At 46.9% G+C, this 13164-nt stretch overlaps 1 protein-coding gene across 1 annotated transcript in view; it reads left to right on the forward strand.

The window, feature by feature from the left end:
• Positions 1-6659, forward strand: part of KRT79 (keratin 79) — an 11971-nt gene extending 5312 nt beyond the window's left edge. Inside the window, exons 3-9 of the mRNA XM_039255091.1 lie at positions 431-491; positions 615-710; positions 4020-4184; positions 4373-4498; positions 5132-5352; positions 6001-6035; positions 6312-6659. Coding sequence (XP_039111022.1) covers positions 431-491; positions 615-710; positions 4020-4184; positions 4373-4498; positions 5132-5352; positions 6001-6035; positions 6312-6517 — 910 coding nt within the window. The 3' untranslated portion in view covers positions 6518-6659. The remainder of the gene's footprint in view (positions 1-430; positions 492-614; positions 711-4019; positions 4185-4372; positions 4499-5131; positions 5353-6000; positions 6036-6311) is intronic.
• The last annotated feature ends 6505 nt before the right edge of the window (positions 6660-13164 follow it).

Here is a 13164-nt window from a genome sequence, read left to right on the forward strand (position 1 = left end):
AAAAAAAAAAAAAAAAAAAAAAAAAAAAAAAAAAAGCGATACTGGCCATTTCTAACCCTTAAAGTCTCAGCAAAGGCAGCTGGAGAGAAGTTAGTTGTTTTAAGTGACGTCCTGCCTGTTGAAAGTGAAAGCAAAGATAAGCCACTGCAGACACATCTTTGCCTATTCTTATAAAAGCCTCCTAAGGGCTCTGATCCAAAGAGATCGCCATATTATTGCACAAATTCTGTGTCCATTTCCTCAAAGGGGGTGGACAGGAATATTTAAGGACTGTACCCCAAGTCTCTTCACTGATGGGCTGTATTACAGAACTGCTTCTCAAAGATGTTCTTAGATAGTGTGGGACTCAGTGGGGCGTAGAGCCGAGTGGGTTAAATATCCCAAAAGGCAGAATGAGGCTGAGCCTGGCCTGAGTCTTCCTGTGTAACAGGTATGAGGATGAAATCAACAAGCGCGCTGCAGCGGAGAACGAATTTGTGGTGCTCAAGAAGGTGAGCAGGGTGGCAAGGAGTGGCGAGGGGTGGTTCTGGGGCTTGCCAGGGCTCTGGGCTGACTCGGGGAGGTGAGAGCCTTGGGGGGTGAGGCATCTGCCCTCCTGTCTCTCTTGCCCCCAGGACGTGGATGCTGCGTACATGAGCCGAATGGATCTGCACGGCAAAGTAGGCAACTTGACTGAGGAGCTCGACTTCCTGTACCATCTCTATGAACTGGTGAGATGGCCAATGGCCAGGGACACTTACATTTACATATAGCACTGGGGACCCCCCCCCCAGAGATCTGACCTGAATTCACCAATGTAATTTAGTTGAGAGAAAATAGAACCCAGGCTTTTATTTAATACAGGCTTCCATGTATTAGGTGCTCAGGATGGGTCAGACACTGGGCTAAGCTTTACATGATCCTCTCAACAAAGCTATAATGTAGATACCATGATTGTTTTCATTTTATAGTCAGGGGTACTGAGGCTCAGAGTAGCTTTCCCATGGTTACATAGCTCATTAGAGGCAGTGCTGGAATTAAAGCCTGACTCTTGGATTAAAGTCTGACTCACACTCTTGTGTTAGACTGTTTCCCTTCTAGGCCAGTTTGTAATGGAGCAAGGGTTGGAGGAGCAGAGATGGGGACTGAGATTCCAGGTTGGCACAGGAGTTGAGGTATGGGTAGTGGGTAGATTGCAGCAGAATCTAGGAGGCGTCCCAGGAAACAAGGGGGCTTTGAAGACCACGGTGAGAAGACTGAAGTTAACCCAAGTTGATCCTAGCATCCTGAACTCAGACTTGGTAGGGGCCTCATGACCTCCCTTCCCCTCTGTGCTGGAGCCTTTTCTCTAACATTGCTGGTAGGAGTCGTGTAGCCTCGACTTGAATGCTTTTAGTGGCAGGGAGCTCACTATTTTTTAGGGCAGGCATTTTCAGTGTTGACCAAATTAGAAAGCTGACTTCAATCTTCTTCCCCTGACTTGTGCTCTTGAATGGCCCCGACTATGCCCTCCAGGCTGCACACGTCCGTGTGGCATGTGTCTTTCATATGCAGCACTTTAGAGGTCAGGATGCTTAGGTGACTGACATCATATGCTTAGGCATATGATGAAGCTGAGGAAATTGGGTTCTGAGCCCAGATTCTGGAAAACAGGGAGGTAGGAGGGCAGTTATAGACTTCATTCATGCAAGCCCAATGTTGCACTTGTTTATGTGTCATTTTTGAAACCATTTCACAATATTTGATCCTTAAGAAACCCCTGGAGTTTTTCACACGAGTGCTTTCAAATGAGGCATGTATCTGTTTGCTTCCAACTTCAGTTGAATTTTTGTAACCAAGATGTAAGGGTTATTGAGTCCCATTTCTCCTGTGGAATGTCATTGTGGTTTCATCCCAATGCCCAGGCATCTAGACACTATTGGGCACTTTGAAACTTGATTTCGCCCATCCATATGTTGGAGATACCCAACTGGGTAATTGGATATATTGATGACACCCCAGCTTTGGGTTCTCTGTGGACCTTGTCAACTTTCAGTTTAGTGGGGTGATAACATTTCAGTGTAAATGACTGGTAAGCACGTTAAAGCAGACGGGTCCAAGAACAGAGTCCTAGTGCAAGACCTAGGTCTTCAGTGATGCCTTTCTCCCAGGCTGACCTCACTCAGTTTGTTGATTGTTCTTCTTGATGGGAAAGAGGCAAATGATGTGGCAGTTGAGTTGTTGGTTTTTTGGGGCTCTTTTTCTGGGTTAGCCCAACACTGCCTCTCTGTTCTTCTCACCTAGAGCTTACCTATAGCCCTTGGCTACTGACTTCAGCATTTCCCCGTGGCTGTGTTTTTCTCCTTCCAACGTCTCCACCTGCCCTGTCAGAATGGAACTGGCTGAGGAGTGTTCTGTGCCATCATGATGATTTCTTGGGTGCCTCCCCACTTGTTCCCTTATTGGACCACTGATGGTCATTCGTTGCTTGGGGATTCCTCATTCTCCTCTCTTAGGTTCTTTTCTCTTTTGGGCCAGGTCAACGGTGCCCACCCCCTCTTCCCTGAATGGGCAGCAGATGGCTTTCCTACTGTCTAAGGCACATGTCTGGCATGCTCAGTGTTTCTTTCCTTTGCTGTCTCTTATTCATTTAACACGTATTACTGAGTAGCTTCCCCATGACGCCAGAAGGATAGAGTCCCTGCTTTGGGGTCCTCCAGCTCCAGTTACCATGTGGTAAGGCCGTGCTGGGACAGGGACAAGCAGGGGCAGGCCATGCCTGACCCTTCCTGGGAGGGCTGGGGGAGCTTCAGAGGAGATGGCATTGGAGATGAATTTTGAAGGAAGGGCAGGAATTCTAAAGGAAGGGTAGTAAAGGGCAGCCAGCCAGGGCCCAGCCTGCACAGTGGCCATGGGGGCAGCATAGAGCACCTTGTGTTTAGGGAGCAGCATGGATGTTTGCCCCTTCCTCTTCGCTCATCCCACTTTTTTTTTTTTTTTAATTTTTAGAGAGAGAGGAGCAGAGGGAGGGAAGGAGGGGGACAGAGAGAGAGGGAGAATCTCAAGCAGGCTCCACAATCAGTGCAGAGCCTGATGTGGGGCTTGACCTCATGACCTTGGGGTCACGACCTGAGCCAAAATAAAGAGTCAGATGCTCAACTGACTAAGCCATCCTGGCACCTCTGGATGAGACATTTGATTGGAGCTGGGGTTTGGGCAGTTTGTTGGCAGCCCAGGGGCAGGAAGGACCATGGGAGGGATGGAGGCATAGGTCATCTGGGAGCCAATGCACGTGACTAGCGATGGAGCTTAACTCAAAGCCAGAACACAGAAACGAAGCTGTTGTTCGTGAAGTCTTTAAATGCCTGTTTATATGTTAAAGTTGATGATCCTAGAAACCCAGGGAAGGTCCAAGAGTACCACCATGGTCTATAAATGTCAGTATATTCTGGAGGAAACTACTTGGGATTTGTTGCTCAACTGACTGGTTCTAGTTTGGGCCCCCGGACCGGAATGGATGACCTTGGGTGTGTCACTTCTCTTCTCCAACCTGTGCCAGGACCACCGTGAATGATAGCGCAGGTTGTTAACTGGCTGAGTGGAGAGTGGGGTTCAAACCAGGCCCATGGTCAGCTCCCTGGGCCCCACTGGGAGCCCAGAGGGGAGCCCAGAGGGGGGTCCAGAGGTGAGACTTTTCCCAATTTGACAAAAGTGCCCTGTGCACCAGTGATGGCCTTGGCTGCCTCCCAGGGCTTTCTGAGGATGAAAGGAGCTGGTGGATGTGCTGGCCGAATGCCTGGCACCGGGTCTGAGTGCAGTAAGTACACATTCTTTGCCCTTCTTTAATCTCTTGGAAACTTGTAAATCCACAAAAAGAAATGGTCTTTATAAAAATCAGAGCCCCATTTCACAGCTGGAGAGAATGAGGCTTTTCCTTCGAGGTTGGAGCCTGGGGCAGAGTACGGGCCTCCTGATGCCACCTGGGGACCCTGTCCACCCCTCGGCTGTCTCCTGGGGGCCTGGGGCAGGGGTGCCGCCAGCAGCTCTCTCTTTTTCTGCAGGAGCTGAGCCAAGTGCAGACCCATGTGTCTGACACCAACGTGATCCTTTCCATGGACAACAATCGCAGACTTGACCTGGACAGCATCATTGCTGAGGTCAAGGCCCAGTATGAGCTGATTGCCCAGAGGAGCAGGGCTGAGGCTGAGGCCTGGTACCAGACCAAGGTGAGGAGAATGCCGGTCAGGAGTATGGGCTGGGGCTGGACACTGAACTTCCCCCATCGTGAGAGGCTTGGGGTGAGACGCACCCAGGCCACACAGGGCGTCTAGCTGTGAGCGTGGGCCTGGGGCCCGCAGTCACCCAGGAGGGCCTGGGACTGACAGCTCACAACTGCCACTTTCCTGGTCTCTAGTATGAAGAGCTGCAGTTGACAGCTGGGAAGCATGGGGACAACCTGCGGGACACTAAGAACGAGATTGCTGAGCTCACCCGCACAGTCCAGAGGCTGCAGGGTGAGGTGGATGCAGCTAAGAAGCAGGTGAGCCTTTGGCTGGGAGCCCGGGGGTCAGGCCTGGGTCGGCGGGGGTGGGGACTTTCTCACTGTCATGCTGAGGGCTGAGAGCTGCTCTTTTCCTGATGGATGGGACACACTCGAATGCTGGATCCATGCGCGCCTTTTACAGGATAGGAAACTGAGGCCTGGAGAAGGTCACATCGCATATTAGTGGCAGAGCAGGTGCGACAACGTCCTCCAAGGAGATTGGTCCCGTCTCCAGGAGGTCAGAGCAGGAGGCCGAGGGTTCAAGTGTTTCAGGTCATAGGTGCTGATTCCATGTAGGATGTGGCTAAAAAAGCATGGGCTCTCCCCCATATCAGAGTGAAGCATCTGGTTCACGGTGAGGTTACATTGTTTATTTTACCTCTTTTGAGGCACTGGGCAGAGTTGCAGCAGGAGGGGCTGAGGTTAGACTTCAGTAAGGACTTTCCCAGTGGTGCTACAAGACCCTGCGTGTGGAATAGTATCTCTTCCCTCAGATGAATATTTCCACTTTCCTTCTATCCCAGGTAGTTGGGGTGGGCGGTGGTGGGTGGGGAATGGTGATGTCTGGTTTGAGGGCAGAGATGTGATGATCCTAGAGGGTGTTCCCGACACCTCTCATCTCCTGGGCAGTGTCAGCAACTGCAGACTGCCATCGCAGAAGCGGAACAGCGTGGGGATCTGGCGCTGAAGGATGCTCAGAAGAAGCTTGGGGACCTGGACACGGCCCTGCACCAGGCCAAGGAGGACCTGGCCCGGCTGCTACGTGACTACCAGGCCCTTATGAACGTCAAGCTGGCCCTGGATGTGGAGATTGCCACCTACCGCAAGCTGCTGGAGAGCGAGGAGAGCAGGTGGGGGCCCCTCTCTCCAGCCCTGCCCTGTGGGAGAGCCAGCACGTTCTGGCTCTGGGCTGGGGGCTCTGGGCTGGGGTTGGGGAGAGAAGGGAGGAACCAGGAAGCTAGGCTCCTAACTCATCACCCGCACGACACTCTCCACTTGACCCCTTCGGCTGTGCAGTATCCTCAGCTGGCACGACTCTCGGCAATCCTTAGGGTGGCTGGCAGCCCTGCAGGAGTGAGGCTTCTCCTTCCAACACCAGATTCCACCCCCTTTGAAGCTTTGAAAAAAAAATTACTCATCTCTGTCCTTGGGAAGGCACAAGATGTAAAGAAAGTGCCCTCAGCCAGAGACTGGGTATCTTTCGGCATGGGCTCTATTTGCTGCCTGTGGTGTGCACGCAGAGGGAAGGGAGGACAGTGGAGGACCCGGCCGCTTGGCTCACCGTGGCTCTGCTATCTCTGTAGCACCGGTTGGAAGGGCCGAGATGCGTTTCTCATGTCTGCTGATCTTGTCTTGCGGGGTCCTGGCTCGAGAGATGAGCTGCTGAGTTGATCCATTGTAAAGGCAGAGAGTGGGAAGAAGGGAGTCAGGGAGAAAGAGGGTTTTCACTTGGGCTCCGGGGACCCCTGACCCTTCTTCTGGTCTTTCTGTTTCTGTAGGATGTCCGGAGAGTGCCCCAGTGCCGTCAGCATCTGTGAGTATTTTGCTGCCTTGCCCCGCCCCAGGGCCGGCCCCATCCTCTGCTCAGTCCACTCAATCTATTCGCGGCCAGAAGCCCATGTTCCCCCGACCTGAGCCCTTGGAGACAAGTTTGGGGGTTCCCAGAGATTGAGATTCCCGCCCCACCGTCTCCATCAGTTTCCCACGGCTTCACGCCTGCTTCTGTTGCTGTCCCTTACTGGTTGCTGCAAGTCCCCGGCCCTCCGCCAGCGTGGCTGCCCTACCTTACCCAGACCCTTTTTTCTTGCAGCAGTGACTGGCAACTCCACCACTGTGTGCGGAGGCGGTGCAGCGGGCTTTGGGGGTGGCATGTCCCTGGGCGGGAGTGGGGGTGCTGGCAAGGGTGGGGTCAGCACCAGTGTAGGCTACAGCACCGTCAAAGGAGGGCCCATATCTGGGGGCACCTCCATCCTGCGGAAGACCACCACGGTCAAGACATCCAGCCGGAGGTATTAGCCGCCCCGCCTCGCAAGCCGGGGCTCCTGCAGTTTTCTCCTTGCTCTACTCACCCCACCTCTGCTACCCTCCCTACCCACCTCCATAGGAGCGGGAACAGCCCCTGGACCTCAGGTCCAGTGTTACTTGCATGCCAGACCCTTTGCATGGGATCTGTATTTTGGGAAGGCTCAAATCTACCCAAGTTTTTCCCTTGCTTCTGCAATGTACTGGGAGGGGAGGTTAAGGCCACCACCTTGAGTGATGTATTTGAGTGATTTGGGAAGTGACCTTTTGACAGCCGAGAGGAGGCTGGATTTCCCTCGGTTCTTCTGCATGTCTGCTCTGCACTCAGGACAGGCTGGGAGAGGAAGGAGGGAAGCTGGGAATGGTCCCCAAAGGCCTTTCAACCCCCCCAGGCTCCCGCCAACCCCAACCCCTTTCCAAATTTACCTACCCCCTCCCCTGTCTGTGCCTGTGATGTATCTCAATAAATGGTAACTGCAGCTAGCTCTCTGAGGCTCCCGTCTTTCTTGCCCCGGGGAACTGAAATTGTCAACCACAAGCTCACTACGCCCGTGCTAATCACCATGCTAAAAGTACATCAACTGATACCATCACCACTGTAGGCCTTGGCTCTTCCTCTCTCCCTTGTGAAATTCATAGGGGGAGACTTGAGGGAATATACAAGTTGTTCAAGGCAGAACCCAGCCACTAAGTAGCTGCCTACTACCAGTCCATCCCCTGATGCTATTGAGCCCTCTGTTAATTCTGTGGTGCAGCAGCAGGATTGTTCAGTGGCAAGAACTTGGGCTTCAGAACTGGGCAGACTTGGGTTTAAATCCCAGTTCTGCCACTTACTGTGTGACCTTGGACAAGTCACTTAACTTCTCTGAGCCCCAGTTTCCTCCTTCATAAAAGCAAGGCGTGATGAGAACATGTGTAAATCACTTGGCTAGTGAGGGTCTTAGCAGGAACCAGTTCCCTTCGCTTGCCTTCCCTCTGGCTCCTGGTTTCCTGACCAACTCAGCATCGTGGAGTCAGATGGTTTCTCTCTCAGCCCTCATATCTGGTCATTAATAAAAATCCACATTTTCCTAACAATAGCAGAATTCACATTTTTCTCAAGCACACGCAGAACATTTTCTAGGATAGACCATATGTCAGGCCACAAAACAAGTCTTAGCAAATTCAGGAAGATTGAAATCATACCAAGTATCTTCTCTGGCCACAATAGTATGAAACTAGAAGTCAATAATAGGAAAAAAACTGAGAAATTCATGAATACATGGAAATTAAGCAGTACTTTCCTCAACAACTAATGGATCATAAAAGAAATTCACAGGAAAATAAAAAAGTATCTTGAGACAAATAAAAATGGAAAAATAACATACTAAAACTTATGAGATGCCTCAGAAGTAGTTCTCAGAGGAAATTTTATAGCTATAACTACCTACATCAAGGAAATAGAGGGGCACCTGAATGGCTCAGTTGGCTAAGCGTCTGACTTTGGCTCAGGGCATGATTCCACCATTCATGAGTTTGAGCCCCATGTCAGGCTCTATGCTGACAGCTCGGAGCCTGGAGCCTGCTTCAGATTCTGTGTCTTCCTCTCTCTCTGCCCTTCCTCCACTCATGCTCTGTCTCTCTCCCTCAAAAATAAAAAGTAAACATTAAAAAAAAAAAAAGAAAATAGAAAGACCTCAACTAAACCACCTAACTTTATACCTTAAGTAACTAGAAAAAGAAGGGCAAACTAAGCCCAAATTCGGCAAAAGGAAGAAAACGATTAGAGCAGATATAAAGAACAGGAAAACAATAGAAAAAATTAGCCAGACTAAGAGTTGTTTCTTTGGCCCTTCAAACAAAATTGACAAGCCCTTCACTGAACTTACCAAGGAAAACCAAGGAAAAGAGAGAGTGGACCCAAATTAAAAAAATTGTAGGTGAAAAAGGAGATACAACAACTGATACTATGGAAATGCAAAGGATCATAAAAGACTCCTCTCAACATCCATATGAGAAAAAATTCGACATCCTAGAAGAAATGGCTGCATTCCTAGAAACATACAGCCTGCCAAGACCAAATCAGAAAGAAATACAAAATCTGAACAGACCAATTACTAAGTGAGGGGATTGAATCAGTAATCAAAAATCTACTAACCAAGAAAAGTTCCAGACCAGATGGTTTCACTGGTGAATTTCACCAAACATTTAAAAAAGAATGAATGCCAATCCTTCTCAAACTCTTACAAAAAAAGAAGAGGAGGGAACCCTCCCAAATATCCTACCAGGCCAGCCTACCCTGATACCAAAGCCAGACAAAGGTACTATAAGAAAAGAAAACTACAGGCCAATATCTCTGATAAGCATAGATGCAAAAATTCTCAAGAAAATACTAGCAAACTGAACTCAGCAGCACATTAAAAGGACTATACACTATTGGGGTGCCTAGGTGGCTCAGTTGGTTAAGTGTCGACTCTTGACTTTGGCTTAGGTCATGATCTCATGGTTCAGAAAATCAAGCCCTGTGTTGGATTCTGCACTGACAGCGTGGAGCCTGCTTGGGATTTTCTCTTTCTCAGTCCCTCCCCTGCTTGTGCATGCACGCTTTCTCTCTCTTTCTCTCTCTCCACCCCCACTCCCTCAAAATAAATAAGCAAACGTTAAAAAAAAGGACCATACACTGTGATCAAGGGGGATTTATCTCTGGGATAGAGGTTGGCTCAAAATACACAAATCAATAAATGTGATACATCATGTTAATATAATGAAAGATAGGGGCGTCTGGGTGGCTCAGTCAGTTAAGCATCTGACTTAAGTTTAGGTCATGATCTCACAGCTTGTGAGTTTGAGCCCCACACTGGGCTCTGTGCTGACAGCTCAGAGCCTGGATCCTGCTTCAGATTCTGTCTCTGTCTCTCTCTGCCCCTCACCTGCTCATGCTCTGTCTCTCTTCTTATCTCAAAAATAAATAAACCTTAAAAAATTTAAAAAATATACAATGAAAGATAAAAATCATATGATCATCTCAATGAATGCAGAAAAAGCTTTTGAAAAAACTCAGCACCTATTCATGATAGAAACTGCCAACAAACAGGGCTGCGTATAACAAGCCCAGAGCTAGCATCATACTCAATGGCGAAAAATTAAAAGCTTTTCTTCTAAGATGGAGATCAATACAAGGGTGCTCACTCTTACCATTCCTATTCAACAAAGTACTAGAAGTCCTTGTCTGAGAGATCAGGCAAGAAAAAGAAATAGAAGCCATCAGAATTGGAAAAGGAAGAAGTAAAATGATCTCTCTTTGCAGATGACATGATTTTATAATAAGATTTTTTATAAGAAAATCTTAAAGACTCCACCAAATAACCATCAGTTCTAATCAATGGATTCTGTAAAGTTGTAGGATACAAAATCAACATACAAAAGTCAGTAACGTGGGGCGCCTGGGTGGCTTAGTCGGTTGGGCGTCCGACTTTCACTTGGGTCATGATCTTGCGGTTCGTGGGTTCGGGCCCGGCGTCGGGCTCTGTGCTGGCTGCCGGCTCGGAGCCTGAAGCCTGTTTCAGTCTGTGACTCCCTCTCTCTCTGACCCTCCCCTGATCACGCTGTCTCTCTCTCTCTCTCCTAGAAATAAATAAAAAAAATATTAAAAAAAAAAGTAATGTTTCTGTACACTAACAATCAATTATCTGAAAGAGAAAATATGAAAATGATCTCATTTACAATAGCATCAAAACCAATAAAATACTTAGGGATAAATACATAACCAAGACAGTGAAAGTTCTGGACTCTGGAAGCTGTATGACATTGATGAAAGAAATTGGAGAAGACATAAATATGTGAACAGATATCTGTGTTCATGGATTGGAAGAATTTAATATTTTTAAAATGTCCATACTACTCAAAGCCATCTATAGATTCAATGCAATCCCTAACAAGATTCCAATAGTATTTTTTTTTTTTTTATGAAAGTAAAAAAAACAGTCATAAAATTTCTATGGAACCATGAAGGAGTCCAAAATAGTCAAAGCAATCCTGAGAAAGAGGACCAAAGCTGGAGGCATCACATTCCTGATTTCCAACTCTACTATGAAGCTATCGTAATTGTTTTTCTTTTTAATTTTTTAATGTTTATTGCTGAGAGAGATAGAACATGAGTGGGGGAGGGGCAGAGAGAGAGGGAGACACAGAATTGGAAGCAGGCTACAGGCTCGGAGCTGTCAGCACAGAGCCTGACACGGGGCTCGAACTCACGAACCGCGAGATCATGACCTGAGCCAAAGTTGGCCGGTTAACCAACTGAGCCACCCAGGTGCTCCGAAGCTATGGTAATTGAAACAGTATGGTACCAGTGTAAAAACAGACACAGAGACCAATGGAGCAGAATCAAGAGCCCAGAAATAAACCCATTCATGCATATACGGTCAACTAATATTGACAAGGGAACCAAGAATACTCAATGGAAAAAGGACATTATCTTCAATAAATAGTGCTGGGGGAATTGGGTATTCACTTAAAAGAATAAAATTATCTCATATTGCCCACAAAAATTAATTCTCTAGTGGATTAAAGGCTAATGTAAGACCTGAAGCCATAATACTCCTAGAGGAAAAAACAGGGAAAAAGCCTCTTGACAAGGTCTTGGCAGTGATGTTTTGTGGGTTTGACACCTAAAGCATAAACGACAGAATAAAAAATAAACAAGTGGGACTCTATCAACCTAAAAAGCTTCCTCGCAGCAAAAGAAACAAACAACAAAATGAAAAGGCCACCCATGGATTGGGAAAAAATATTTGCAAATCATATATCCAATAAGGGGTTAATATCCAAATTATATAAATAACGTCTACAACTCAAAAGCAAAAAATCCAAATAATCCAATTAAAAAATGGCCAGAGGACCTGAACAGACATTTTCCCAAAGAAGAAATTAAAATAGTCAACAGATACACGAAAAGGTGTTCAATGTCACTTACCATCAGGGAAAAGCAAATCAAAACAACAATGAGATATCATCTTCCCACTGTTTGAATGACCTCCATTAGAAAAGCAAGAGATAAAAAGGTGGGTGAGGATGTGGGGAATAGGGGAACCCTTGTGCACTGTTGATGAGAATGTAAACTGGTGCAGCCACTATGGAAAACAGTGTGTAGTGCCCTCAAAATAAAAAAATAGAACTATCCATATGATCTAGCGATGCCACTTCTGGGAATATATTTGAAGGAAACAAAATCACTATATTGAAGAGATCTCTGCACTCCATGTTCATTGCAGCATTATTGTTTTAAAGTAAGTATTTCTGAGAGAGAGAGAGAGAGAGAGAGAGAGAGAGGGAGGGAGAGAGAGAGAGAGAGCAGGGGAAAGGCAGAGAGAGAGGGAGACAGAGAATCTCAAGCAGGCTCTGCACTGTCAGTGAAACCATGACCTGAGCCGAAATCAAGAGTCGGATGCTCAACAGACTGAGCCACCCAGGTGCCCTGTAGCATTATTTATAATGGCCCAGACATGGGAACAACCTAAGTGTCTATCAGTGGATGAGTGGATAAAGACATGTGGTATATAATACAACAGAATACCATTGGGCCATAAACTTGACATTTGAGATGACCTAGGTGGACCTTGAGGGCATTATACTAAGTGAAGTAAGTCAGATATAGTAAGACAAATACCGTATACTCACTTATTTGTGGAATCTAAAAGAAAAACAAAACCAAACCTCCTAAAGAGATCAGATGTGTGGTTACCAGAAGTGAGGGTTGTCGGGAAGAGGAATTGAATAAAGGTGGTCATAAGGTGCAAACGTCCAGCTATAAGATAAATATATTGAGTATGTAATGCATAACATAATGACTACAGTTAAGAATGCTGTATGGTGTATCAGAAAGTTGCTAACAGAGTAAATCCTAATAGTTCTCATCAGAAGGAAAAAATTTTTTGTAACTATGTGAGGTGATAGATATTAATTAATTAATTAATTCCAACCATCATTTTGGAATACATACATATGTCAAGTCAATATGTATACACCTTAAACTATAGTGTTGTGTGTCAATTATATCTTTAAATTTTTTAAAATGTTTTATTTATTTCTGAGAGAGAGAGAGAGACGTTGTGAGCAGGGGAGGGTCAGAGAGAGAGGGAGACACCAGTCCGAAGCAGTCTCCAGGCTCTGAGCTGTCAGCAACGAGCCTGACGTGGGGCTCAAACCCACGGACTGTGAGATCATGACCTGAGCCGAAGTTGGACACTTAACCAACTGAGCCACCCAGGCGCCCCACTTGTCAATTATATCTTAATAAAACTGGAAAAAAAATCCACATTTTAATTGGACCTTGTAGTTCACAAATACACTACTTTGCCTGTGACCTTCAAGCAGCCCCAGAATTCAGGGGAAGCAATTAAGGCTCACAGAAGCTAACTCTCACACCAGCAGCCATATAACTGGTTAGTGGGGTCTAGGGCTGCTGATTTCAAGCCCTGTGTCCCGTTCCCATGAAGCTATCTCTGTCCCACCAGTGCTCCCTTTTCTCTCCAAATCTTATTGGCCCTTACTCCATCATGGCTCTCAGAGTCACCCCTTTCCCTCTTCATCTCCACAGCTCCCTATTCTTTTTTTTTTTTTTTTTAATATTTTTATTTATTTCTAGGAGAGAGAGAGAGAGA

The sequence above is a fragment of the Hyaena hyaena genome, unplaced genomic scaffold, assembly GCF_003009895.1.
Source record: "Hyaena hyaena isolate Hyena2069 unplaced genomic scaffold, ASM300989v1 scaffold_510, whole genome shotgun sequence".
NCBI classification, from domain to species: domain Eukaryota; kingdom Metazoa; phylum Chordata; class Mammalia; order Carnivora; family Hyaenidae; genus Hyaena; species Hyaena hyaena.